The sequence below is a fragment of the Chanodichthys erythropterus genome, chromosome 18 (assembly GCF_024489055.1).
Source record: "Chanodichthys erythropterus isolate Z2021 chromosome 18, ASM2448905v1, whole genome shotgun sequence".
NCBI lineage: Eukaryota > Metazoa > Chordata > Actinopteri > Cypriniformes > Xenocyprididae > Chanodichthys > Chanodichthys erythropterus.
The window spans coordinates 86,208-109,828 of record NC_090238.1 but is presented as its reverse complement, the minus strand read 5'-3'; the positions used below and the strand labels follow the sequence as shown (position 1 = coordinate 109,828).

Below are 23,621 nucleotides of genomic sequence, written 5' to 3'. Positions count from 1 at the left end.
GCTTAAAGATTATGGAGACTGACCCCAACTGGACACCATCCCTCCCTACATTAAGGCCACATCAGCATTAAACACAGGCTGTGTCTCAATCAGCTCCCTAGTTCATTAGTTAGGGCACTGATCAGGACGGTCTCAGTCACAAAATTTGTATACACAATATACTGATTCAAGAGCTCAGAGCTGATTGAGATGCACACACAGACGTAAGGAAAAACAATCCAGTCAGCTACTTCGGTAAAGTTGGTTTTATATTTGCACATTCAGACTTCTGATAAATTGAGACTTTCCAATAAATATGCAATAAATTAATGTTTGCGAATTTTAAGCAGCGACATGATATTGACAACCAACGATTGTCAACTTATAACATTTTTCACAGTCGATCAAAATAGGCAAGTATTGTTTAATGACATATTTACTTGTGAATGTCCACTGAATGTCCAGTGTAGTGTGATTAACAAGGCTATTGAATACGGATGTGCGAATATAAAACCAACTTTACCCAAGTCAGTCAGCTAACACTATGGTCCATCAGGCTGGAGAGAGTGATCATCTTCACACTGAGAAGATGCAGGAGGCTGGAGGAGATGGTGATCTGCATGTGCAGAAGTAAACCGACTTGATATGTACAGGATGTCTGATGTTTGTTTTGGAGATGATGTTAATGTACTATACGGGTCTGCCAAACCTGGGAACCTTTATGGCGTTATTACAATTTTTTTTTTTTTTTTTTTTTTTTTTGTGCCTCTGCGCATGTTTGAATCTTTTGTAGAATTGTAGTGTAAAAATGTGCTGATGCTTTATCCAGTCTTGCATGAACAATAAAGCATGTATAATAAAATTTTTCAGGGTGATTTGTAGATTTATGTTATATGCACTTATAGTATTAATAGGATAATTAATAATATACACAATCTATAAATCAGATATTTAACTTGCATGACATATCTTTGTTTTTATTATTATTAAGGCTCTTGGACAAAAAAAAGACTCATAATGTCATTGACCCAGACAACACAGGTAGATGGAGGACAATAATTTACAAATTATTTTGGCTCTAAAAGGTATACTATATCAGAATGTACTATAATAAAATACACTATTAAATTCTACATACATCTCTGATGATGCCTTGTTTATTGGAACAATGTTTATAGTGTTATACATTGGTTTATGTACTTAATGCAATAAAGAAAAAAAATGCATGAAAAAAAGGGTAGTATTAGTTCAAAATTCTTCCTGATAACACTAAACCATCCTTAATCATGTATTTGTTATATACGGTAGTTAACACATCATCATCATTATCGTTACTATACTGTTATCGCAGTCCTTCCTTCAGAACATAAATAAATCCTGCACCCATTAGTGAAATATCTGTGAGCTTCGAGGGATTTATAGTTTTTAAATTGTTCACTATGCGTTTATGCCATAAACAAGACAGTTAACAATATTTAAGTATGATGATTTAGGTAGCAATGCGGGGTCAGTAGCACTCCAACTTACTGCAGTCAGTTCGTACAGATCTATGTTATGAATGGATGGAAATTTCTCCAAATAACGGTCCCTGGCATCTTTGGTGAGTTTATCGCGATATGAAATTTTAACTTTGTTCTTGTGCTTTTTCATATTTGCGAGTTATATGCTTGTTATCTCAACTCGTGTAATCTCTTTCATTCTCACAGTCAGCAGGGATACCACAAATATGGCGCCGCGGTGACGTCACACACAACAAAATCACGTGTCTGACAAAGACCGATAGTCCTTCACGCTGTGCACAAGGTATTATATGTATGTTTTTATATTGAACGAAAAAGGGACTTTTATGAGTCACGTGCTTCACCTGTGCAGAACCATTGCGCTGATTCAGATTCAGATCCAGATCATCAGACTCTTCCTGAAACATCTTTATCGCGGTCAGTCAGTCAGAAACTCATCTTATTCACAGACTGAGCCGATCGTGAGGACTCATAAAAGCAGTAAGACTTGTTTTCTGTTTACTTTCACTTTGTAAGAAAGCACAGGAGATCGCCGAAAAGACTTCATCGCTTTCAGTTTTTCATGAACTAGTTTCTAATTCACATTAGCGCTTTAAAATTTGAATGACTAACTATTCTTCTTCTAAATGGGTGTGTTTACTGTATTTGCGACTTTACTGTACTGATAACTGCAGCGGCTCTGCAGCAGATATAATTGATGATATGTCGAAGGTTATGAAATATGATGAGCAGTAAACGCTGGTTTGTTCTCACACAGGGTCAGGATGGTGAACTGCTGTGGTCTCGTGTCTGACAGAAATGTGCCAGGTATAAACTACACTTCCTCCTCACAATCACTGCTTTCTCTGGTTATATCCACAGTGTTCATAAGATCATGAGGTAAAGTAGCTGAGATACTCTTCTGACAGAGTAGTTAGCAACACCACAAATTACTGGGAAAAGGTAGATCTTTTTCTTTTTTACAATAACAGTATATTACAAGTAACTGAATAATTGCTTTATTTATTTATTTTATATAGATTTATTTTGTAAACTATCCAAAAATACTCACAATACTCAGATATAGCCTGTATCTCAAACGACTGTCAAAGTCCAAAACTGCTTGTGTGTAACGTTATCTTAAACTGGGAGCAGTACTCGGTACAACTAATAAATTAACATTACCACATCCATTACCATGTCAATTAGTCAATTAGTTTTCATGACAGAACTGAGCTAATGCCAAGCTACTGAAACATGTAGTTAAGTTTGTAGTGTCGCTACTTGTATTGTAGTTAGCTTCTCCCCAACACTGTATATTCACTATGGTGCAGATCTTCTGAAGAGAGTGTTGAGATGTTTGATCTTCTGAAGAGAGTGTTGATAAGTTTGGGTTTCAGTTCCTCTGAAGAGCATCTCAGTGCAGCTGCAGGTCCAGGATCACGTGGCCTCCGTCAGCTCCAGTCTGCAGTATGTCAATGAGGAGGAGCGCCCCCTGGAGGCCTTGTTCGTCTTCCCGCTGCCCGCCGATGCCGCCGTCTGCCACTTCAGTGCCAAGATCGGAGAGCAGGAGATTGTGGCGGAGGTGCAGGACAAACAGAGCGTGAGTCGAGACACCAGCGGTTGTTTAGGTGTTTTTCTATGACAGGTGTTCCACTCCTTCCACTCAAATTACGTGAAATCATTATCTAGAAGTTTTAATGTTAGATTTAACGTTGCTTAGTGCTTGATAATTCCTCGTAAATTGTGTTCCAAGTAGCAGAACTTAATATATTTTTACGAGCAGTGATGCACAGTTGACTGAGAAGCACAAGTGTTCTTTATTTTTCTACAGCAATCCATTGAACTCATTTAATTCCAGGGAGACTTTTGCCATGATATGCCACAGTTTCCATAGCCTCTCACCGTTTGAATAATTTTTTTCTTGATGTGCCTTTTAAGGCTTCTATATGTAAATGACCTCTGTTATGAATGACCTTCTCCCTGTGATTGTGAAAGGAGTTAATAGTCTTAATGGTTTAAAGGTGCAGTAAGTGATTTCTGAGAAACGCTGTTGTAAGTGGATCAGAGCAAGCAGCACAACACACTTGTAGCCAATCAGCAGTAGGGGGCGTTTCCACTCGTGATGTGGGAGGAGCTAGAGTGAGTAAGAGGGAGATTTGAAGAAAGAGAGATGCCTGAGAGACATTACAAAAGAGAAAAGCTCAGAGGAATATCACTGGAACAGGCAAGAGCTTTAGGAATAATGTTAATGTAAGCAAAGCTTTCCAGCGCTGGAGACACCTAAGTGAAGAAAACAGAGGTTGTGTTGTTTCTGTTCACACGTGAGTAACATTGGTTTTCGCAGAACTGAGATATGCTGTGGTTGTAATGTTCGCTGAAGTAACAGGACAGTTTTCAGTGTCATTGTCTGGAGCTGGAGTGCTGCTGGCTCTTGTTTGAATATACTCTTGTGTGTTCATGTTTGTTCTTCCTTGTCATTCTTTCATCATCTTCTCTTTATTTTTCTAAGCATTATTTAGCTATTTTGACCTGCAAAGAGCCAGTCAAAGGTCTGATGAGGCTCATGCAGCATCATGATTTATCTGAAATACAGCAATATTAATATTAATCAAAATATTACATGCACTAAATGTAGAAGTAGTGGTACTTGTCCTGTGAAGTTTGAAAGTTTTGATCAGTAAAAACAAAAATTGAAATGTTCTGCTCAGACATTGTCCTCATATCTTTCTCTTATTATTCATATGTCAGCCATAGTGACGGTAAGTAAGGTTCCTCTGGTGATCGTGGTTATGGGTGTGTTCGTCTCTTCCAGGCGCGGGATCAGTATGATGATGCTGTGAGTTCGGGTCAGCAGGCGTTTCTGCTGGAAGAGAGCGATGCGAGTTCAGATGTGTTCAAACTGAGCATCGGGTGTTTGTCTCCGGGTCAGACTGCCATCATCTCCATCGTCTACATCATTGAGCTCAGTGTTCAGGCCGATCATGCGCTGCGCTTCAGTCTGCCGGCTGTACTCAACCCCAGATACTCACCTGCAGGTGCACAGCTTACCTGATCTCACAACAGAACCACACTAAGAGCTCAAGATCATCATCATATATGGGCCACAACAGGGACTGTCCATTCGGTCACTTAATTACACAAGTGTAACCTTTTACGTTTGTCATTCTCTCAGCTTCAGCAGCCAGTGTTCCAGAAGTTTCCTCAGCATGTGTTATTCCCTACACACTGTCTCTGAGTGTCGATGTGAGATCTTCAGACCGCATCTCCAGACTGGAGTCCAGCTGCCCACTGGATCCTCTGGTGTTCCTCCACCCGGATCATACTCATGCCACGGTACTGTGTGTGATTCTCTGTGTGTGTGTGTGTGTGTGTACAATTTTTATGCAGTTTTAATTTCAAGAAGGCTGTAATGGTGTGTGTAGGTGAATCTGAGTGCTGGTCACCGGTTCGATAAGGATGTTGAGCTGTTTCTGTACTATGAGAATACCCATCAGCCCACTGCTGTAGTGGAGGCCGGAGCGCCCACAGCTCAGCCAGGTACATGTTTTTGTTTGTACACAAATTCTGTTTAGTGTAAATTTACTTCTAATATGCGAGTTAAAGCGGTACAGATTGTATAGTTTTAACAGTTCTTTACCATTTTGCTTGAGTGTACAATGTGATCCTAGTGAGACCTTGGATAAAAGTCCTGGCACATTGTGAGCTTGGTCATGCTCAAGTTCTCTACAGCACCCTTGTCAGTATCCCCAATAGTAGTTCCTGATTTTTTTTTTACTTGTTTCTGGAGGTCAAGCCCCCCTTTGGAGAGTTTGGTCTATCTGCAAAAGCGTATTTGCCTCTCTGAGCATGACCTCCTGGCTCCTACCTTACCTGTTCCATCGCACGTTGTGCCTTGGAAAGTTTTAGGCCTGACCCTTTGTACAAGCAGCGTCTCAAGTTCTCAGTGCTCTCTGGCCTTTGGAGTCCAAGAAATAGCCAAAGGTTGTGTGTTCACAGCCCATTTTTGACAGCATCCAATGCCCTTGCAGTTGCAGTTGGCTTGTTCCCTGTTTTAAAGGCGTCTCCCGCCACTCAGGTGCTTCAAGGCCCCATGCAGAAAAGAAAGTATATCTAAAAGCCTCAGGGTGTAGTTAATCCACATGTCCTTCCTGACTCCACTGGTTTTTTGCAATCAGAGGACACCTTGACGCCCACAGATTGAGACAAACCCAAGGGCCAGCCCTGCACATCCTTGTCCAGGCAAAGAAGGGTTAACATCCCTGGCAGATTGCTTAGCATGTGGCAACGCCTGCAAGGTGTCTTACGCTTGGTACTGCAAACCATTTAGCATGGTTACACCATCCAATTTTGAATTTCTTGCGTCATCTCAATCTTTCAGTCAGTCAGTTCCAGGCCGGAGATTGGTTCATGAGCCTCTCGGCTGGTTGAGGACTGAGCGCCAGTCTGTCTGGGAATCGGAACAATCTTTTTTTCTTTCTCTCCCATCTCTCTTCTCTGTCGCTGCTGATGCTTTTCTCCTTTTCTTCTTAGCGTCTGTCCTTAACCCCAGGCGCTAAGATTGTCCTACCATGCATGTCTCCCGCACATGTTCAATCTCTCCCGGACTTTTTGACTCAGTTCAAACCAGGACGCGTAGTTCAAGCAGGCATATGCCGCAGATTTCCTGGTCTTATGGCAGCAGCGTCCCCTGTAGTTCAGTTGGGTCTGCTCCATATGAGGCTATTCCAGTGGAGAATATAAGGCCTAGGGATTTTTCCTTGTTGGCATCATTGCTGCAGAGTTATGCTAACACGCAGAGGCTTTCGTGCCTTCTGCTGTGGATGAGACCCCCGCTCCTATCCGCATTCGGAGTTTGGACGGACACACCACAGCTGGCACATAAATCGTTTGGAGATGCTGCCAGTGTATCTAGGTCTCAGATGGTTGTTACTTCTTCTATGAGGATTTCATGTTTTCAGACCTACTCTCAAGGCAGGGGCTGGAGCCCAGTCAGTGGAAGTTACAGGCTTAGGTGGTAAGCCTGATATGGCATAAGTTTGGCCAAGCTGAGGTGGATCTGTTTGCGTTGAGCGATACCACTAATTGTCCGTTCTGGTTTTCTCTGTCCCTCCCGTCACACTGAATCAGGAATGGCCTGAGACCATTCTGTATGCCTTCCCACTGATCCGTCTTCTCAGACGAGAGACAGGGCGGAATGCCTGTTGCTTGCATTCTGGCCCTTTCAGGTACGGTTAGGAGATTATCCTCAGAAAAGGCATCCATATTTGAGGAATCCATGGGTGTGGCCTGCTGATGTGTTCTGGCCTCTCAGCTGAGATTGCCAATAGAGCGTCTTTTACAAGGTGGCTGTAAGCCCTTAAGTGGATGCTCGTTGTTTCCTCATATAGGCAACATGACTTTGACCCAGTTTACTATCCTGTGAGTTCAGTGTTGGAGTTAATACAGAGTCTGTTTTCAGCAGGGGCACCAGCCCCAAAGTTTATGTAGTTGCTATGGCAGTGGGTCATATGCCTTTGGGAGGTGTTCCCTCTGGTTTCTTGGCAAGACAGTTTAGGCCTTGCTGTCCTGTGCGAATCCCATTGTTGGACATATCAATTATCCTGCAAGGTTTGGCAGGCCATCCATTTGAGGCTTCTGACTCTCAAGACAGTCCCATTGACGAGTTTGTTTGCCCATATAATCTTTAGGGTATTAGGTTAGCTAATTTGGCTTGCTGTCCACTGAGGAGGGGCTTGATGAAGCAGCTTCATAAATTCTAAATTCAGCTTCTAAATTCAGGCCATTTACACCCGTTTACCCTGTTTACACTGTCTCTGTTTCAGGGTGTCTGATGGGCGACCCGGTGCTCATGATCAGTTTGTACCCAGAGTTCCCTGCGGACGTGATGTCATCATTGGCATCTCAAGGCGAGTTTGTTTTTGTGGTTGACAGATCTGGCAGTATGGAATGCAGGATGCATCATGGGAAAGACGTACAGATGCGCATTGAAAGTGCAAGAGTAAGATTTAGGATTTATAATATGACACGTTTATTGAGATGTATTGAGTCACTGTACTCATCTGTGCACGTGTCTCTCTAGGACACGCTGTTGTTGCTGCTGAAGAGTCTGCCCATGGGATGCTACTTCAACATCTATGGATTCGGCTCTCGATTTGAGTCCTTCTTCCCGTCAGTATCCAAACGCTAGTTGTTCTTCAGGAATGATGCTGTTTAGTGGTGTTTTTGTGAGAGACTGTGGTGTGTGTCGTTGCAGTCAGAGTGTTGTGTACAGCGAGGACACAATGGAAGAGGCTCTACGGAGAGTAAAGGACATGGATGCAGACATGGGCGGCACAGAGATCCTCCAGCCGCTGAAACACATCTACAGTCAGCCCTGTCACCCGGATCACCCCCGACAGGTACAGCCAAACATATTAATCATCAAACACTCTTTCTGAACGTCGGTGAGGTGTTTCCTCAGCCTGACACTGATTCTCTCTCAGCTGTTCATCTTCACGGATGGAGAGGTGTGGAACACTAAAGAGGTGCTGGACCTGGTGAAGAGTCACGTCTACTCTCACAGGTGGAGCTCACGTCTCACTCCTCCTCATCTCCTGACATCACAGCGTTTAGCTCATGTCAGGTGATTGTGTTCTCCTGTCTTCAGGTGTTTCTCCTTCGGGATCGGTGAGGGTGCGAGTACGGCTCTCATCACAGGAATGGCCAGAGAAGGTTCAGGTCACGCTCAGTTCATCACAGGCACTGACCGCATGCAGCCCAAAGTAAGATCTGCTGTGGAAACAGAGTGGACAGAATCAGTACAAGATGTTCAGGGTTTTTATTTACCACTCTTTCTTCTTGTCCTCTCTGTCAGGTGATGCAGTCGCTCAGGTTTGCTCTCCAGCCGGCTGTGGATAATATCTCTGTGGACTGGACCGTTCCTGAGGGCGTTACGGTGGACACGCTGTCACCACCCATCAACACCCTGTTCCAGGGTCAGAGGGCGCTCATCTACGCTCAGCTGAAAGGACAGGTCAAAGCTTTTTAATGGTTAATTTAAAGAAACTTTGGAGACCAGTGCCACACTGTGTAAACCAAGGGCTCTTCAACCAGTAGCCACTGGGAAAAATCCAACATGTCGATCATTTTGTGTGGCGTGTCCGAACCCAGATGTGGTGCACCACTGGTCCTTGAAAGAAAAGAGCTGAAGAGTGTAAAATCATCAAATGCGCACGTTACGTTTTCTTTCTCTCTCATCATAGAGTTCAGGAGAGGCAGAAGGAGCTGTAACTGTGAAATACAGACTGAAGGACCAACCAGTGACTAACCAGCTCCAGTTTACTCTCAAACCAACGGAAGACACGGGGTAACACACACACTCATGGCTGAACTAACCCTTTGAGTATTCTTTTTCAATTGTACATGTAAAGTACAAAAGTACTTGATTTTTAAATTAGGTATTAAATGTAAAAATACTGATTGTTTTTTACTAGTCAGGCCAGTCATTAGTCAGAGTACTAATAATAAAAGATCAGTGCAGACATTTAATAAGTACTGATATGCAAATAAGAAAACGTTTTAGTTTGTTATACGCTGTTGAAACATATACTAAAATATCAGTTTACGTTACTGATAATTCAAGTTCAAACAAGTAAAAATATGTACCACAAAAAATAGGAAAATCAAAATTTGTGTAAATGTGGCAACAAATAGTATAAAATTAGACTGTACTAATGTTACATGTGGCAAAATGCATTAACATTTCTAGAGGAATGCTGTGCAAACACACACATCAGCGGGGAATATGCTGGGCCTGCTCTGTACACACAGTGACATCTTCACATTCAAGCGTTTCAATGGGCTGAAACAGCTTTTATGGTAGATTTAGTGAAAGTAAAAGTTTACCAAAATAAAACTACTGTGATAAAGTACAGTTAAGTACTTAAGTCGCTGATAAAATTGTATAATATAAATTCTTTGTTACTGTCCACCACTGATACACACTCAGATTTATATTTATTTATGTATTTATTTACTTATTTAAGTTGCTGAATTTGTTACCTCTGTGATCTTCCATTGCCTCTTCTATCAGCCGGGTTAGGGTTTATTATTGTTCAGTTTTCAGTCAGTGCTTGTTTTGGCTTTAGCAGGACAATTATAGATATGACATGAAACTATACAAAGAAGAGCCGGATCATATGACCTAATATCATGGTTGTGTTGACATTACTCCACCATATCAGATCTCCGAGCTGCGTCTCTGACAGTGAAGACTGTATATTTGACAGGTTTGTGTTTGTTGCTTCAGACTGACGATCCACCGGCTGGCGGCCCGGTCTGTGATCCGCTCTCTGGAGCTGGAGGAGCGGGCCGGAGGAGCAGACGCGGAGGCCGTCAGGAGCAGGATCGTGGAGCTCAGTGTTCAGGCAGGAGTGAGCAGCGTTCATACAGCCTTCATCGGTGTTAATAAAGACAGCAAACAGACGGTGAAAGGGCCGCTGCTGCAGAGGAGAGTGCCAGTACAGGGTAAGTTCACTGATTTCTGTGTGTGTTTACAGCAGGGCTGCCCAGTTCTGATCCTGAAGAGACACTGTCCACCAGAGTTTAGTTCCCATCCTTATTAAATTCTCTCGAAACTTCCAGGGGTGTATATGAAATCATTCACTATTCCCCACATTAGTGCACTAATACAGCCCAAATGAAAGCGAGTGAGTGAATTCAGACACTGAGTGCGCTGGAAGGGCTGCCTCTTTTGCACAGTTTGTGATTCCTGTTTAATAATTACTTGAAAATTAGCAACCTGGCTGCTCCAGTAGTAATAAAAAGTCTTATTTTGAATTCATGGAAACTAGCATGTATAAACATTAATAAAATGATTTAATAATCAATTAAAATTTACACTTGTTTGATGTTATGCCGTAGCCACATTAGACCAGCGTCTAACAGCTAGTGGGTGATTTCGGACACGGCCCAGGTGAGTATGTTGGAGCAGGTTGGAACTAAACTCTGCAGTACACCAGGATCAGGATTGTTTAGGAGTATGATTTCATAATCAGTTCCCTATCGAATGGGAACTCACACTGCATCCTCTTGAGGACACTATAGGGAATGCCTCCGGCATGACCGGTGTTTGAGCTGTTAGGCTCTCTGTGAGCCTCCTTAGCCACATTTCCACTGTCAGGCCAGTGCGAGGCAGGGCTATCAACGTGCCGAGCTGGGCCAATAGCCTCGGACCTCAAGCACCGAGGCCAAAATCAAGTTATATTTCCACTGTTTGGCCAGCATGACTGCAGTGAACGCTTGATCTTTACTTAAAGACTTAAGACTCCAACATCAATATTTGACCAATGTTTTACAATAAAAAATGTTACAGTAAGTAATTTTAATTTGTCAGGGGTGCACATCATTCAAGCTGAATCTAACTGATATTTATATTCACATAAAAAGAGAACGCACACCTGCTTCCATTTATTTACAATCACAGGAGTTCACAAAACAACTCCATTAAGGCTTTTAAATCCAAAGTCTTACACATTTAGAAATATATTGATAATATATCATATGTTTACCACACATTTCTGTAAATTTTCCTTGAAATTATGTGATTGCAATCCGAGGATTGCAGTCAGAGCAACAGAGGGAGCTCATAGACTTTAGTAGACTTTAGCATCACATACAAGAATATTTCTCACCAAATACTGATGCACCTCTTGATGGAAATAACATCATAACATTCATTTCCATCAAGAGGTTAGCAATTTTTGGTCAAGATCTTGTATTGACAATGCAAGAGGTGAGAGCTCTGTAAAGTCTCCTCCAGCACATCCCAAAGACTCTCAGTAAATGTAGGCTCTGGACTCAGAGGTGCCAATCTTACATCTTAAAGTACATCTTAAAACATGGTTGTTTAAGAAATGAAAAGCTACACACTCCATCTGTAGGGTTAAAAGAACTGTTGCTAAACATATAACATGCTAAAAACATAATAATCACTGTAATAATGATCCATTCATAGACTCTTAAGCTTATGCCTATTTAAATCCAAACAGCGACCTTTTTTTTCAGTTCTTCAAACACCGTTCATTCCCCATCGTGTCCTCAAGAGGGTGCAGTGTCTTGTTCCCTTTCTCAGGGAACCATGGTTACACGCGTAACCCGAGACATTTTCCTGCCACATTATAGTTTAATACTAGTGTGCTCACATCATTAATATGTGAAATTGCATTCTTTATTAGAAATGTTCACGATGTATGGTGGCCTTATGGGAAATCATAGAAAGAAATCATATGCATTGTTCTTTATTTAACCACTAGTGGTCCAATGGGGGTCGCTTGACCATTTTTAATTTTCTGTTCTTTTTTTCTTTCTTCTTTTTGTATTATTATTTTTTTCTTTATCTCTTTGTGCTGGTAATGCAGAACTGTGTTTTTTTTATCAGAAGCTGGTTTGGTGTGAGTGTTTTTGTTTGTGGTTGTGTCAGATTTGTGTTTTTAAAGTGTCTTATATTCTTACATGTGCTTTTGTCTCTGTATTCTTAGCAATGGCGGCTCGATTGATGGCTTGTTCTCTTCAGTGTAAGAGAAATACACTTCACTCCACTTTTGTTCTTTTTCAGTGTTTTTTTTAATCTAATTATCTTTTTCTCCATATCTGAATGTCGCTCTTTGAATGATTGTTTTCAGCATATACCCTTATCAGTTTCTCTCTTTTTCTTAGCAAGGTTGTCTTCCCGTAAAGCAGGTGGTTCTATAATGTGTAAGTCGAGATATACTTGACTGAGCTTTTCTTGTTCTGTTTTGAATGTGTACATGAATCTAATAGTCTTTTTTGTTCTTCAGCACGCGCCTGTAGATCAGTGGCTAAGTTCTTCAGCTCACAACCTCCTCCTGATTCGTCTGATGAATGTTGTGCTTTACGTCCAGGTAAATCCACACATCCAGAAAACAGTGCCCTGGATTTCATTTATCTGCTTTAATCATCATATCAGAAATAGCGCTGCTTTACGTGTCTAGCTTCCTTCTGTGTGTTTCAGCCGAACCCGAGCCCCAGATGGACCCTTTGCTCCGGCTGGTCTCTCTTCAGAAGGCCTCGGGATGCTGGGAGCTGAGCTACGACTTAGCTTACGTGCTTGGGAAGACTGAGGACGAGGTGACCAATCACAGACCGGCACAGGTGGGGTATATGATGTCATATGTGTGTGTGTGATCAGTTCAGCGTGAGTGTGTGACGTGTGGTTGTGTGTTCCAGGTGGACGGGTCCGTGTGGGCCACCGTTCTGGCTCTGATCTGGTTATACTCGTGTAGATCAGGTGACCAGGTGGAGTGGCAGTTTGTGGCCATGAAGGCGGCGTCATGGATCCGCTCTCAGAAACGTGAGTCGACATCCATTCATTCAGCGTTCAGTGCTTCCTGTAGATGTTCTGCTACAGTGTGTGTGTGTTTCAGCGGACGGCCTGTCTCAGTGTGTGTGTGACGGGAACGTCCTGTTGGGATGTCAGGTGACTGAAGGCATGCTGGGAATCTGAAGACTGTCAGAAGAACAAATAACTCACTCTTGATCTTGAACAGAATTAATAGAGAAACACAGACACATTTCTGTTTGTATCGTGACAGAGGGAAGCTTTAGGGCCTGACCTCAGTTCATGTTATTGCTCTAAATATGACTGTGAATGTATAATCTTATGCTGCTCTATGTTCTGGACTTCAGAACACTATCCTGGGGCATTGGGCGGAAAATTAAAGAAATTATCAAAGAGAAAGCATCAATATATTTTTTAATGCACATGCTTTCGACGCTAATGTTGTTTTGTGTGATTACAAATAATCATAAACAGACCCTCTCTCTTTTGTGAAATAATGCTAATATCACTTTATTTCTGTATGATTGATGTGCCGTCCTGACTCTAATTAATCATTGGATCACTTTTTATTGTAAAACTGTGGTAAAACATTGGTCAGGTTTAAAAAAACAGGTATCTTCAGATCTAATTTAATGCTTTTTAATGTCATAAATGACCCATGACTGACCACAGATACTATATATATATATATATATATATATTAATGTGTCCCAAAACCTGAACTGTAATCAGTTTAATGATTATTCAGTGTTGAAACTAAATCACTCTGAATTCATCAGAAACAGCTCGACCCTCTCGTGTCCGTCACAGAGCAGCCCTTTGGGGACACGTTTGGCCATCCCTTTATTTATTCTTCAGTAAAATAAAAATTATCAATTTATGTGTATTTAATTTTTGTGTTATATGTAATGGGTTTTTTTTTTTTACTTTAGTAAAAATAATCATTGTGTGTGTGTTTCTCATAAACATTTCTGCTGTGTTTTGGGAGATAATTACTTTTTTTGTTTTTTTTTGTTTACCAATTTACCATAAATCATACGCAATCATTAGCTTGCACATGAAATATAATTTTATGAAGAAAAAAAAATGATCTAAACTGAGTTGTTTCTGGATATTGATCTAGGCGTTAGAGGCAAAATTGTGCTGGTTAGAAATAAAACCTGCAGGAATTGCAGTTCTAGAAGCTGTGTTGTGACCATATATATCATATCCATTCATTCATTTTTCTGGATGTGACCAACGGCTCCAATCACAACCTTATAAACATTAATAATGTATAAGTTTGAAATTTTGTAATGTTTTTAAAAGGTTTCTTCTGCTCAAAGCTGCATTTATTTAATTAAAAATACAATAAAAACAGTGAAATATTATTCCAGTGTAAATTATTATATATTCTTTGATGAATAGAAAGTTCAAGAAAACAGCATTTATCTGAAATACAAAGCTTTTGTAACAATATACACTAGTGTTCAAAAGTTTGGGGTCAGTAAGAATTTTTATTTTATTTTTTTAAAGAAATTAATACTTTTATTCAGCAATGATGCATTTAATCGATCAAAAGTGTCAGTAAAGACATTTATAATGTTACAAAAGATTATATTTCAAATAAACACTGTTCTTTTGAACTTTCTATTCATCAAATAATCCTGAAAAAAAATACTGTACACAAATATTTTGTACAATTGTATACAATAAATGTTTCTTGAGCTGCAAATTGACATATTAGAATTATTTCTGAAGGATCATGTGACACTGAAGACTGGAGTAATGATGCTGAAAATTCAGTTTTGATCACAGGAATAAATTACACTTTACAGTGTAATAACCAGATGATTTACACTGGAATAATATTTCACTGTTTTACTGTATTTTTATTAAATAAATGCAGCCTTGATGAGCAGACGGGACTTCTTTCAAAAACATTAAAAATCTTACAGATTCCAGACTTTTGACATATTTAACCATTATAAATACAATAAAATCTGGATTTTTGTGAAAGGTTAGATTTGTTTTTTGTTTTTGTTGTTTGAAGTGTCTGTTTTTGCAATTCCACATACATTTGCAAAAATATGTAAAAACGAAAAAAAAAAAAAAAGACAAATTTTGTATTTACAAAATATTTATTTCAATAAACCAAATATTATATATTATCTACCAAATAATTTCTTGTTCTAGAGTTCTTATTCTAAAGTTTATTTACTATATGTATAAATTTAATATAAGAAATGATTGGTTAGATAGCATGGGAGTGGGTGGAGATCAGTTTTGTCCGATCTTCTCGTGTTGAAGGGTCATTGTCAAATCAAACTGATCTCAACAGGTTCTCAATACTCATGTGGCCAGTCCTGAATGAATCATGTAGCATGTGACATCCACAGCTGCTGACCTCCATGTACTTCAGCACGTTCTTGCTGGAGATGATTGAGGAACTTCAGGTCCATCCATACCAATGGAAATAGATGCTTCAGGTCTGATAGATGCACATGTTTCTGAGAGGAGAAATAAAAATAAATGATTTGACATCAAAGAGACAGTGTTACAGGCATGTTCAGTTATTGCACATGTGCTTTGATTCCAAAACAGCTCTCAAAACACCTAGTTTCACTGAAGAACAGGAGTGCAACGGTTCACAAGAAACACGATCATGTATTGTAGTTCTGCAATAAAAACATGCAATGCTAAACACGCACCACTAATCTACTAAATTAATAACACTGTAAATCCTGCATCTTCATCAGTTCATCCAAAAACACCTCCACAAACCAAAGTCCAGCTGTACTTACACTGAAACAGCAGATCCTGTCTGTGAACGTCCCGTGAACGGATTCTGGGAGTCCTGTTATCTCAGATCTAACGTGGTCATCTAGCGTTGAAACTCTCGAACACAAATGGTCCTGCGCGGCTCACTGCAGAAGTCAGTTTATCTTTGAGGTCCAGTTTTAAACGAAGCTGGTTTGGTCCTCTCGCTGATCGACTGTCGCTCCATGTTCCTGCGGTAGCGGCTCCACGCTGAGCGTGTGCCCAACTTAAATAACTTTTTACAAACACTGCCTCCATTTTCCAGCAATCATCACACAAATGTCAAAGGTCACTGTGAAGGCTAATCTGTGCCGTCGCTGCAGACAGGCGTGCTGAGACGGGTTTTGATGAAGCTCAGCGTGATTTGGGTTCTTCAGGCTGCTGGACCCGTGAACACGACCTACTCATCCAGCCAGTCCAGCTCCAGGCCAAGGAAGGACCTCCTGACCACTCCAGAGTAAAACTCAGCTGCGTGTCGACGCTGATGTCCTGCAGCGCTGTGAGGAGGATGACGTCGCGGTCCGCTCCGTTCAGCTTCAGCACGCAGTGGAAGGGCTCCAGGTTGGGCCTCGTGGAGGAGCGTTTGATCCTTCTGTCCACAGTGTCCGTGTCGGGGTGGCACTCGCAGGGGACGGTGTGAGCGTCGACGCACAGGTCTCTCTGTCCGGCTCTGAAGAAGAACAGGTTCCTGACCCGGCCATGAAGGCCCTGAATCATGGCCATCCCTTCGGCTGCTGGGATCACCTTCCCGTGGTAGTCACACACGATGTCGCCTTTGGAAATCGGTCGGGTCGCAACCACTCCTGCGGTGAAGAGAGCATCACATGGAGTTAGTGAACGCAGCAGAGGAAAACTTCAGGTCCTGGTGCAGCTGAACTGAACGTTTGAGTGAAGTCATCACTTCTTACCTAGACCTTCCTCGGCACCGAAGTCTTTGATGGCCAGGCCTGTCCAGGTCTGCTCCGACACACATTTTATGATGACCTCATTGGTCTCAACGGTGCCGCTGGGAGGCGGTCTCCACAAGCGCTCGATCTCTTCAGGCTTGGGATGGTTGGTCTTCCACCCCTCCTGCGCGATCAGCCTCGCCACCTTTGCGGCCGAAGGCTTGCGGTGTGTGAAGCGCGCTGAAAGACGATCACAGGACTTTACTCGTGCCCGTCACTCGTTTGTGTCAATGAGTTCATCAACGCATTAATATCAGTCACTTACACAGCAGGTACTCCTCTCTCTGGGCGTACTGGGTGGCCCGCCACTTGTAAAAGACGCGGTCTTGGGGAAAGCCTGAATCGACCCGCTGTCTTTTGGTGGGTGGCTGGCCCTCCAGAGACACGGGGAATCTGGTCACGAAAGCGCAGAAATCTCTCCACGAGCTGGAAACAGCCGTGCCGGTTCAGCTAGGAAGGAGCTGTCGTCTGAAGAAGTGCTGATCAAGAGAGGAAAACAGTTTAAAACAAGAGCTCAGTTCAGCTGGACATCACTGGATGAAGAGACGTACCCAGCCAGCGAGTCCAGCTGCTCCGCTGCGTCCACCACATCCTGCGGCGTCCTGTCCCGCTGGGCCGCGCCGGCGCTATGGGCCAGGTACCGGTTCACAGCCTCCTGTTGTGGTGCCGGGAGCTTCTGCGCCGCCTTCCCAGCAGCCCTCCTCACGTCCTGGCTCGTGAAAGGGGCCAGCTTATAACTGCAGGAACAAACACGACATGTGACTATGCCCGACAGGTGCAACGACACACGTGAGCGCGTGGATCTGTGTAGGTACGTACATCTCGTGTAGCCGGTTCATGTCCTGGGACACACTATGGACTGTATCGCTGGACGATGAAACAAAAAAACCCCGGCAGAATTTCTCCAGCCCAATGTTCTTAGGCCGGATCTGCCTGAAGTAGAGCTGCAGAACCTGTGGAAGAGACCGGAGAGTCACTGACTGTCAAAAACTGGCGCAAGAGATCTGCGGTTTGAGTCGAACTGACACTTACAGCTTCCTCCTCTTTCGTCAGGGCGATCTGTACACTGGCAGTTTTCTCTCTCCTCACACCGATCACCACCCTGCCACCCCGAGAGACCCGCTCCACCCAGTCTGCGTCCTGGAAAACATTGAGAAAGTGTCATTTACTGATGCATCCCTGTGCAAATATCACAGCAAACCAAGTGTGAACTCACTGATATAGCTGCACGATAAGCTGGTCCAACATCAGCGTCAGACCAGCTGCAATTAGCATTTTTTAAAAACTTTAAAAAGTATAGTGTTTGACCACAAGGTGGCGCCTCAAAACCTATTGTGTGCCTTCAGAGCATGGTGCCGATGACACATCCTGAGTTTCGTAATGGTAAATCAGTGCATTCATATGATACAGCATTTCATATCATAATACTGTATTGTATTTAATGGAAATTTCATGTTTTGTTCTATTATAGCGCCACCAACAGGCACACTTTTTTTATTGTGTGTCCTCAGAGTGTGTCCTCATTCATGTGTGTGTCACATCTGGTGAAAATCTCTCACTTCATTTCGGAGTTATAGACATTTATATGTATAAAATAAAAAAAGTGACCCATGGATGGCTTTGATTGGATTTTCTGCCACTTCCTCTCAAAACTGACATTTGTGCATTAGCATATTGTTAACGAACTATGGTTTTGTGTTTCCTACGGTGGTTTCATCTCGGACTAACAGTTTTGAATATATTCAGCAAGCTCTAAATCACAATGTTGCACAAACCATAAGCTGAAACTTAACGTGTTTGGCATCGTTGGACTCATCAAGGATTCGGGAGTCGAAGGAGATGACTCCCATGAAAATAAGCATGTGAATATTTGATTTTACCACTTGAATCTTCCCATGCTCCTTCAGGGCACTGTGCTCATGACCCATACTGAGTTTCATAATACACTAATGCATTCATACAGCATTTTAGCACAAAATTCAAAATGGCCAATATGGGGGAAATTGGAAATCAATCGACTCGGCATGATACAACAAATCTAACTTGTGATTTTTGGACAAATTGTTCAGAAGTTATAATCAAAAATAGTCATTTTTAATAACTCCAGAGCAGTAGGTGGCACTGCGCTGAAACCGCATTTAACCTCAGGTCATGCTTGTACTGACATGGACCAGGTTTGATTTGAAAACAATGAAGCACTGAGGAGGTACAGGAGATACAGCCTTATTTATGTTTTAGCAAGCGCTTCATTCAATTTGTTTGCACGTTTTTCATAAACAGTTTGACAAATCAGCTTGAATTCCATTACTTTTTGTCGACATGTTCTGAAGATGATCTGGTTCAGCGTTCATGAAAATCAACAGGAGGAGGAGTTTAGGAATCAGAGGGAAAATAATTTTGTTTCTAGCCCTTATGGTTCAAAAATTATTAGCATAAATGTGACACTTTGGACACCTGGTGGCGCTAGAGGAACTAAGTTAGAGAGTCCAAACTTCCTAACTTTCCCATAAGCGGCTCTATGGGCTGCTGTAGACTTCCAGAGCGTGAGAAACATCATAATTCAGTGCTTGACCTCGAGAAACAGATGAACTTGCAGCGTCCCGAAGCTGTAGAAGGACTGACTGTATGTGACGGTACACCAGGAGCGCCTCGCAGTAATACCGGTAGAGCGTCATGTCTGTGTTTGAAAGCACCTTCCCTCCCACCAGATCCCCGTGGAGCCGGAGGAAGTCCAGCTTTGCCACCTGCAGGATCTGCTGGCAGTCTTTGATGCCGGGAGCGTCCTCAGCACACCGTCTGTGTTCGGGTTAAACAGACGAGAGGTTATTTAAAACAACGCTTGTAAATAACCTCAGTACAAGATCAACATGTCATCCTCTAACCTGGAGTCGCAGGTGTTCTCCTCGTTGGTCTTGGATACGGTCTTCCGCAGAGTCCTCAGCATGACAGCGTATCTCCTGCATTTTTTCCGGAGCTGTGGGATTTTTCTCCGCAGATCCCGCCTTGCCGTCAAGTACTCCAAGAACCGTTTAATGCTCTTGACGTAGCTGAGGATGGAGGCTGATCGCACGTCCGCGCGCCGCAGGGTCGTCAGGAGGTCCCGGGTCTCCGTGCTCTTGGAGAGGAAGTCCAGAGACAGCTTACTCCTGGTGGGCTGCATGTGCCGCAGGAAACGGGACACGCTGTCAACCTGTGAAGAAGGACGGAGAGAATGAATGTCTGCATGAAGACCAAGAAAAACACAGAAGACTCTGAAAAGAGATCTTACCTCCTGCTGAACATTGGGCACCTTCAGTGTCTTCATCAGGAACTCTTTAAATCCCACCAGGAACTTGGTTTTCACAGGGAACCTGCGATGCAGACCGGCCTCCCTCATCTTTGTCCTCTCAGACGAGAGTGTGGTTGGAGGATCTCTGGAGGATGTGACGGTGGTGGCAGCAGCATCATCTTCAGGCTCCAGGACCATCTCTGACTCCTGCGGCAGGTTCAAGATGAAGAACCCACGCTGAAGAAGCTCCTTGACCAGGGTGATCCGGGAGCGTCTGTGGGGCAGGAGATCACAGAGCTGTCCGTACGTCCAGGTCCTGTTGTTACGGGTCCACTCCTTGCTGGAAGCCTTGGCCTTCTGCAGCTCCTCCACGCGCTCCTCGGACGTGCTGGTCTTCATGCACACCCTGGCCAGGTGAACGGAGAGGTTGTCGTGAGGTTTGTAGCACCGCAAGCAGTGCACGATGTGGCGATCCGCAGACCTGAGGAAAAAGGACATGAAATGAAGAGAAGTGATTCAATGAAAATAAACGGCGTCTGCACTGTTAGCACTTCTACTGTGAGAGACTGGAGCGGGTGAGAAAGGGTGTCAATTACTGAACCCCCACAAAAAAAAAAAAAACCTAGTTAATATAAAATAAAAACACTGTAACCACAAATTAACCATGGTTTTGCTAAACTAACCATAGATTTGGCCGTGGTTTCTGTAGTAAAATGGTGATTACAAACATTAACCTTTTTTGTTTAAAATTTACCAAAAAATATATAATGATAAAAAAAACACCATAAACCTATTTACCAAAACCTGATTTATCTTATCCTGAATCGCTACAGTATACCTAAAATAAGTGTTTATATTCGGACTATTTTAGTCTGGTTCAGGTCGCACCACTGCGGAGTAGCACAGGTCTGCGTGATTCGTCACAGACATAAACACAGAGAAGTAGTTCCGGCTACAATGTTCTTCCGCAAGACGCCTGCAGTTCTGTTTATTAATCGCTAGATCGCCAAAAGTTAATTCGTCAAAAAAAGGTCACATGTACTTAAAATCTATATTAAAGCTCCGTTCACATATACATATATATATATATATATATATATATATATATATATATAAATAATATATAGCGCTCAAGTTAAAATCAGTGCAGCTTTTCTCCAGTCCACTGCGCGCGCGTCGCGTTTGTCAGAGCAGAAACGCTTGTTTTCTGTGAACGCGCATACAGCGCGACGCGTCACATGCGAGACCAGATGCAGGGGAAAGAGAAAAAGTGCCCAGCTTCGACTACTGAAACTTTAAAAACTCAGTTAAAACATTGTTAACATTTTTTTATTATTATATAATCAAACTTGCTTTGTCATAAACTCTACATATAACGTCAGATAAAACCCTCATTCAGATGCGACCACCATATATTAAATTGTTTATTCTTGGATAGATTAATTCTCAAACGCAGAACACATCCTCTGAAGGAAAGGCAACACAAGCTCACCTCATCTCGGTTAGTTCAGGCATTGTCACAGCAGACGAGTCTCTGATAAAGGAGAAAAGTTTGTGTTTGGATGAATGAAAGCGTGAGAGCAGTGTTCCTCCTCTTCTTCTCTGTTTCAGGGCAGTTATCAGTCAGCTTGTAGGCGCATTACCGCCCTCTTCTGCTCCGGAGTGTGGCTCAGATCACAATGACCTCACCTCCTGTATTTGTGTCCGTTTGTGCAGGTGTGGGCGGGGTCAGCTCGCCTGCAGTGATGTCACCGAAGCTGAGCCAATAAGAAGAGCCTGCACTCACTCACATTATCAATTCCTCCCTTCACACTGGAACATTTCCCACAGCTTTTAAGCAGGCTAGGATTACCCCACTGCTTAAGAAACCCACTCTGAATCCAGCTCTTTTAGAAAACTACAGACCAGTATCCCTTCTTCCTTTCATTGCTAAGACACTTGAGAGAGTTGTATTCAACCAACTGTCTACTTATCTCTCACAGAACAACCTCCTTGACAACCACCAGTCTGGTTTCAAGAGTGGCCACTCTACTGAGACTGCCCTGCTCTCAGTCACTGAAGCCCTGAGACTGGCACGAGCATCTTCAAAATCATCAGTACTCATCTTGCTGGACCTGTCTGCTGCCTTTGACACAGTGAACCACCAGATCCTCCTGTCTACACTCATGTCGAAGGGCATCACGGGAACCGCGCTCCATTGGTTCGAGTCTTACCTCTCAGGTAGGTCCTTCAGGGTATCTTGGAGAGGTGAAGTGTCCAAGTCACATCATCTTGCTACTGGGGTACCTCAGGGCTCTGTGCTTGGTCCACTTCTCTTCTCCATCTACACGTCATCACTAGGATCGGTCATTCAGGATCATGGTTTCTCCCATCACTGTTATGCTGATGACACACAACTCTACCTCTCATTCCAACCAGATGATCCGACGGTTGCTGGTCGCATCACAGCCTGCCTGACAGCCATTTCTGCCTGGATGAAGGACCACCACCTCCAACTCAACCTTGCAAAAACGGAACTGCTTGTGATCGGTGCAAACCCAACACTTCATCACAACCTTTCAGTTCAACTTGGGTCTTCAACCATCACTCCTTCCAGGACAGCCAGAAACCTTGGAGTGGTGATGGATGCTGGTCTAACCTTCACAGATCATGTTGCAGCAACAACCCGGTCCTGCAGATTTGCCTTGTACAACATCAGGAAGATTAGACCCTTCCTATCTGAACATTCCACACAAATTCTTGTCCAAGCTCTTGTTCTATCCAGACTGGACTACTGTAATGCTCTCTTGGCTGGCCTTCCAGCATGCACTATCAAGCCTCTACAACTGATCCAAAATGCTGCAGCAAGACTGGTCTTCAACGAACCGAAGAGAGCGCACGTCACTCCTCTCTTCATCAGTCTGCACTGGCTGCCAGTAGCTGCTCGCATCCAATTCAAGGCTCTGATGTTTGCTTACAGAACGACAGCTGGCTCTGCACCGCTATACCTTAACTCACTACTTCAGACTTACGCGCCCTCCAGAAACCTGCGTTCTGCAAGTGAACGGCGCCTTGTGGTGCCATCACATAGGGGCACAAAATCACTCTCACGGACCTTCTCCGGGACTGTTCCTGGCTGGTGGAATGACCTACCACGCTCTATCCGAGCAGCCGAGTCTCTAGCCATTTTCAAAAAAATGCTAAAGACGTATCTTTTTCGTCAGCACTTGACCCAGTAGTAGTAGCACTTACCTTGACTAATATTCTTCTCCTATCTGTGTATTTATTTATTTAAAAGAAAAAAAAAAAAAAAAAATCGCTATGAGCACTTTACTGACATAACTGTGACTTCACTCAGCACTTACACACTGTTGTTCTCATGTTGATTTAATTGATTCTACTACTCTCATTTGTAAGTCGCTTTGGATAAAAGCGTCTGCTAAATGACTAAATGTAAATGTAAATTTAAATGTGAATATATAATGAAATATTATTACAATTCAAAATAGCTGTTGTGAATATATAATAAAGTGTAATTTATTCCTTTGTTCAAAGCTGAATTTTCAGCATCATTACTCCAGTCTTCAGTGTCACATGATCCTTCAGAAATCATTCTGATATGATGATTTGATGATCAAGAAACATTTATGATTTTTATAAATATAATCAAATAAATATAATTTATTATTATTATTTTATTTTTACTTTGAAAGAGTTTTTGCTGAAATTTTTTTTGTGGAAATAATGCAGTAATGCATTCAAACATCTGTGGTAAGATTAAAGAGAGAGAGAGAGAGAAATTAATATTT

At 42.6% G+C, this 23,621-nt stretch overlaps 2 protein-coding genes across 2 annotated transcripts; one reads left to right on the top strand and one right to left on the bottom strand.

Moving 5' to 3' along the window:
* Positions 1-1,892: 1,892 nt before the first annotated feature.
* LOC137007095 (von Willebrand factor A domain-containing protein 5A-like) lies at positions 1,893-13,177 on the top strand. The gene is made up of 20 exons (XM_067368392.1): positions 1,893-1,979; positions 2,257-2,306; positions 2,879-3,081; positions 4,294-4,516; positions 4,654-4,814; positions 4,904-5,018; positions 7,304-7,479; positions 7,561-7,649; positions 7,735-7,879; positions 7,964-8,043; positions 8,128-8,242; positions 8,335-8,493; positions 8,723-8,826; positions 9,769-9,986; positions 11,999-12,076; positions 12,177-12,215; positions 12,299-12,382; positions 12,493-12,632; positions 12,708-12,831; positions 12,905-13,177. Exons 2-20 carry the CDS (start codon positions 2,264-2,266, stop codon positions 12,982-12,984), a joined length of 2,376 nt encoding a protein of 791 aa, XP_067224493.1. The 5' UTR covers positions 1,893-1,979; positions 2,257-2,263; the 3' UTR covers positions 12,985-13,177.
* A 1,993-nt stretch (positions 13,178-15,170) lies between these two features.
* Positions 15,171-18,493, bottom strand: LOC137007094 (uncharacterized). The gene is made up of 5 exons (XM_067368391.1): positions 18,341-18,493; positions 17,598-17,705; positions 17,385-17,518; positions 17,117-17,302; positions 15,171-15,308 (listed from the first exon to the last, which is right to left on the bottom strand). Exons 1-5 carry the CDS (start codon positions 18,491-18,493, stop codon positions 15,284-15,286), a joined length of 606 nt encoding a protein of 201 aa, XP_067224492.1. The 3' UTR covers positions 15,171-15,283.
* Positions 18,494-23,621: the final 5,128 nt, after the last annotated feature.

Bases quoted from the DNA above. Each gene is read 5' to 3' on its own strand.
- LOC137007095 (XM_067368392.1), top strand. From the start codon at position 2,264: ATGGTGAACTGCTGTGGTCTCGTGTCTGACAGAAATGTGCCAG. The intron at 8,243-8,334 runs GTAAGATCTGCT...CCTCTCTGTCAG, and splicing joins CTGACCGCATGCAGCCCAAA to GTGATGCAGTCGCTCAGGTT. The intron at 8,494-8,722 runs GTCAAAGCTTTT...CTCTCATCATAG, and splicing joins ACGCTCAGCTGAAAGGACAG to AGTTCAGGAGAGGCAGAAGG.
- LOC137007094 (XM_067368391.1), bottom strand. From the start codon at position 18,493: ATGGGTCATGAGCACAGTGCCCTGAAGGAGCATGGGAAGATTCAAGTG. The intron at 17,303-17,384 runs GTACGTACCTAC...TTGTTCCTGCAG, and splicing joins ATGAACCGGCTACACGAGAT to TTATAAGCTGGCCCCTTTCA. The intron at 15,309-17,116 runs GTACGTCTCTTC...TTCTCCTCTCAG, and splicing joins CAGCTGGACTCGCTGGCTGG to AAACATGTGCATCTATCAGA.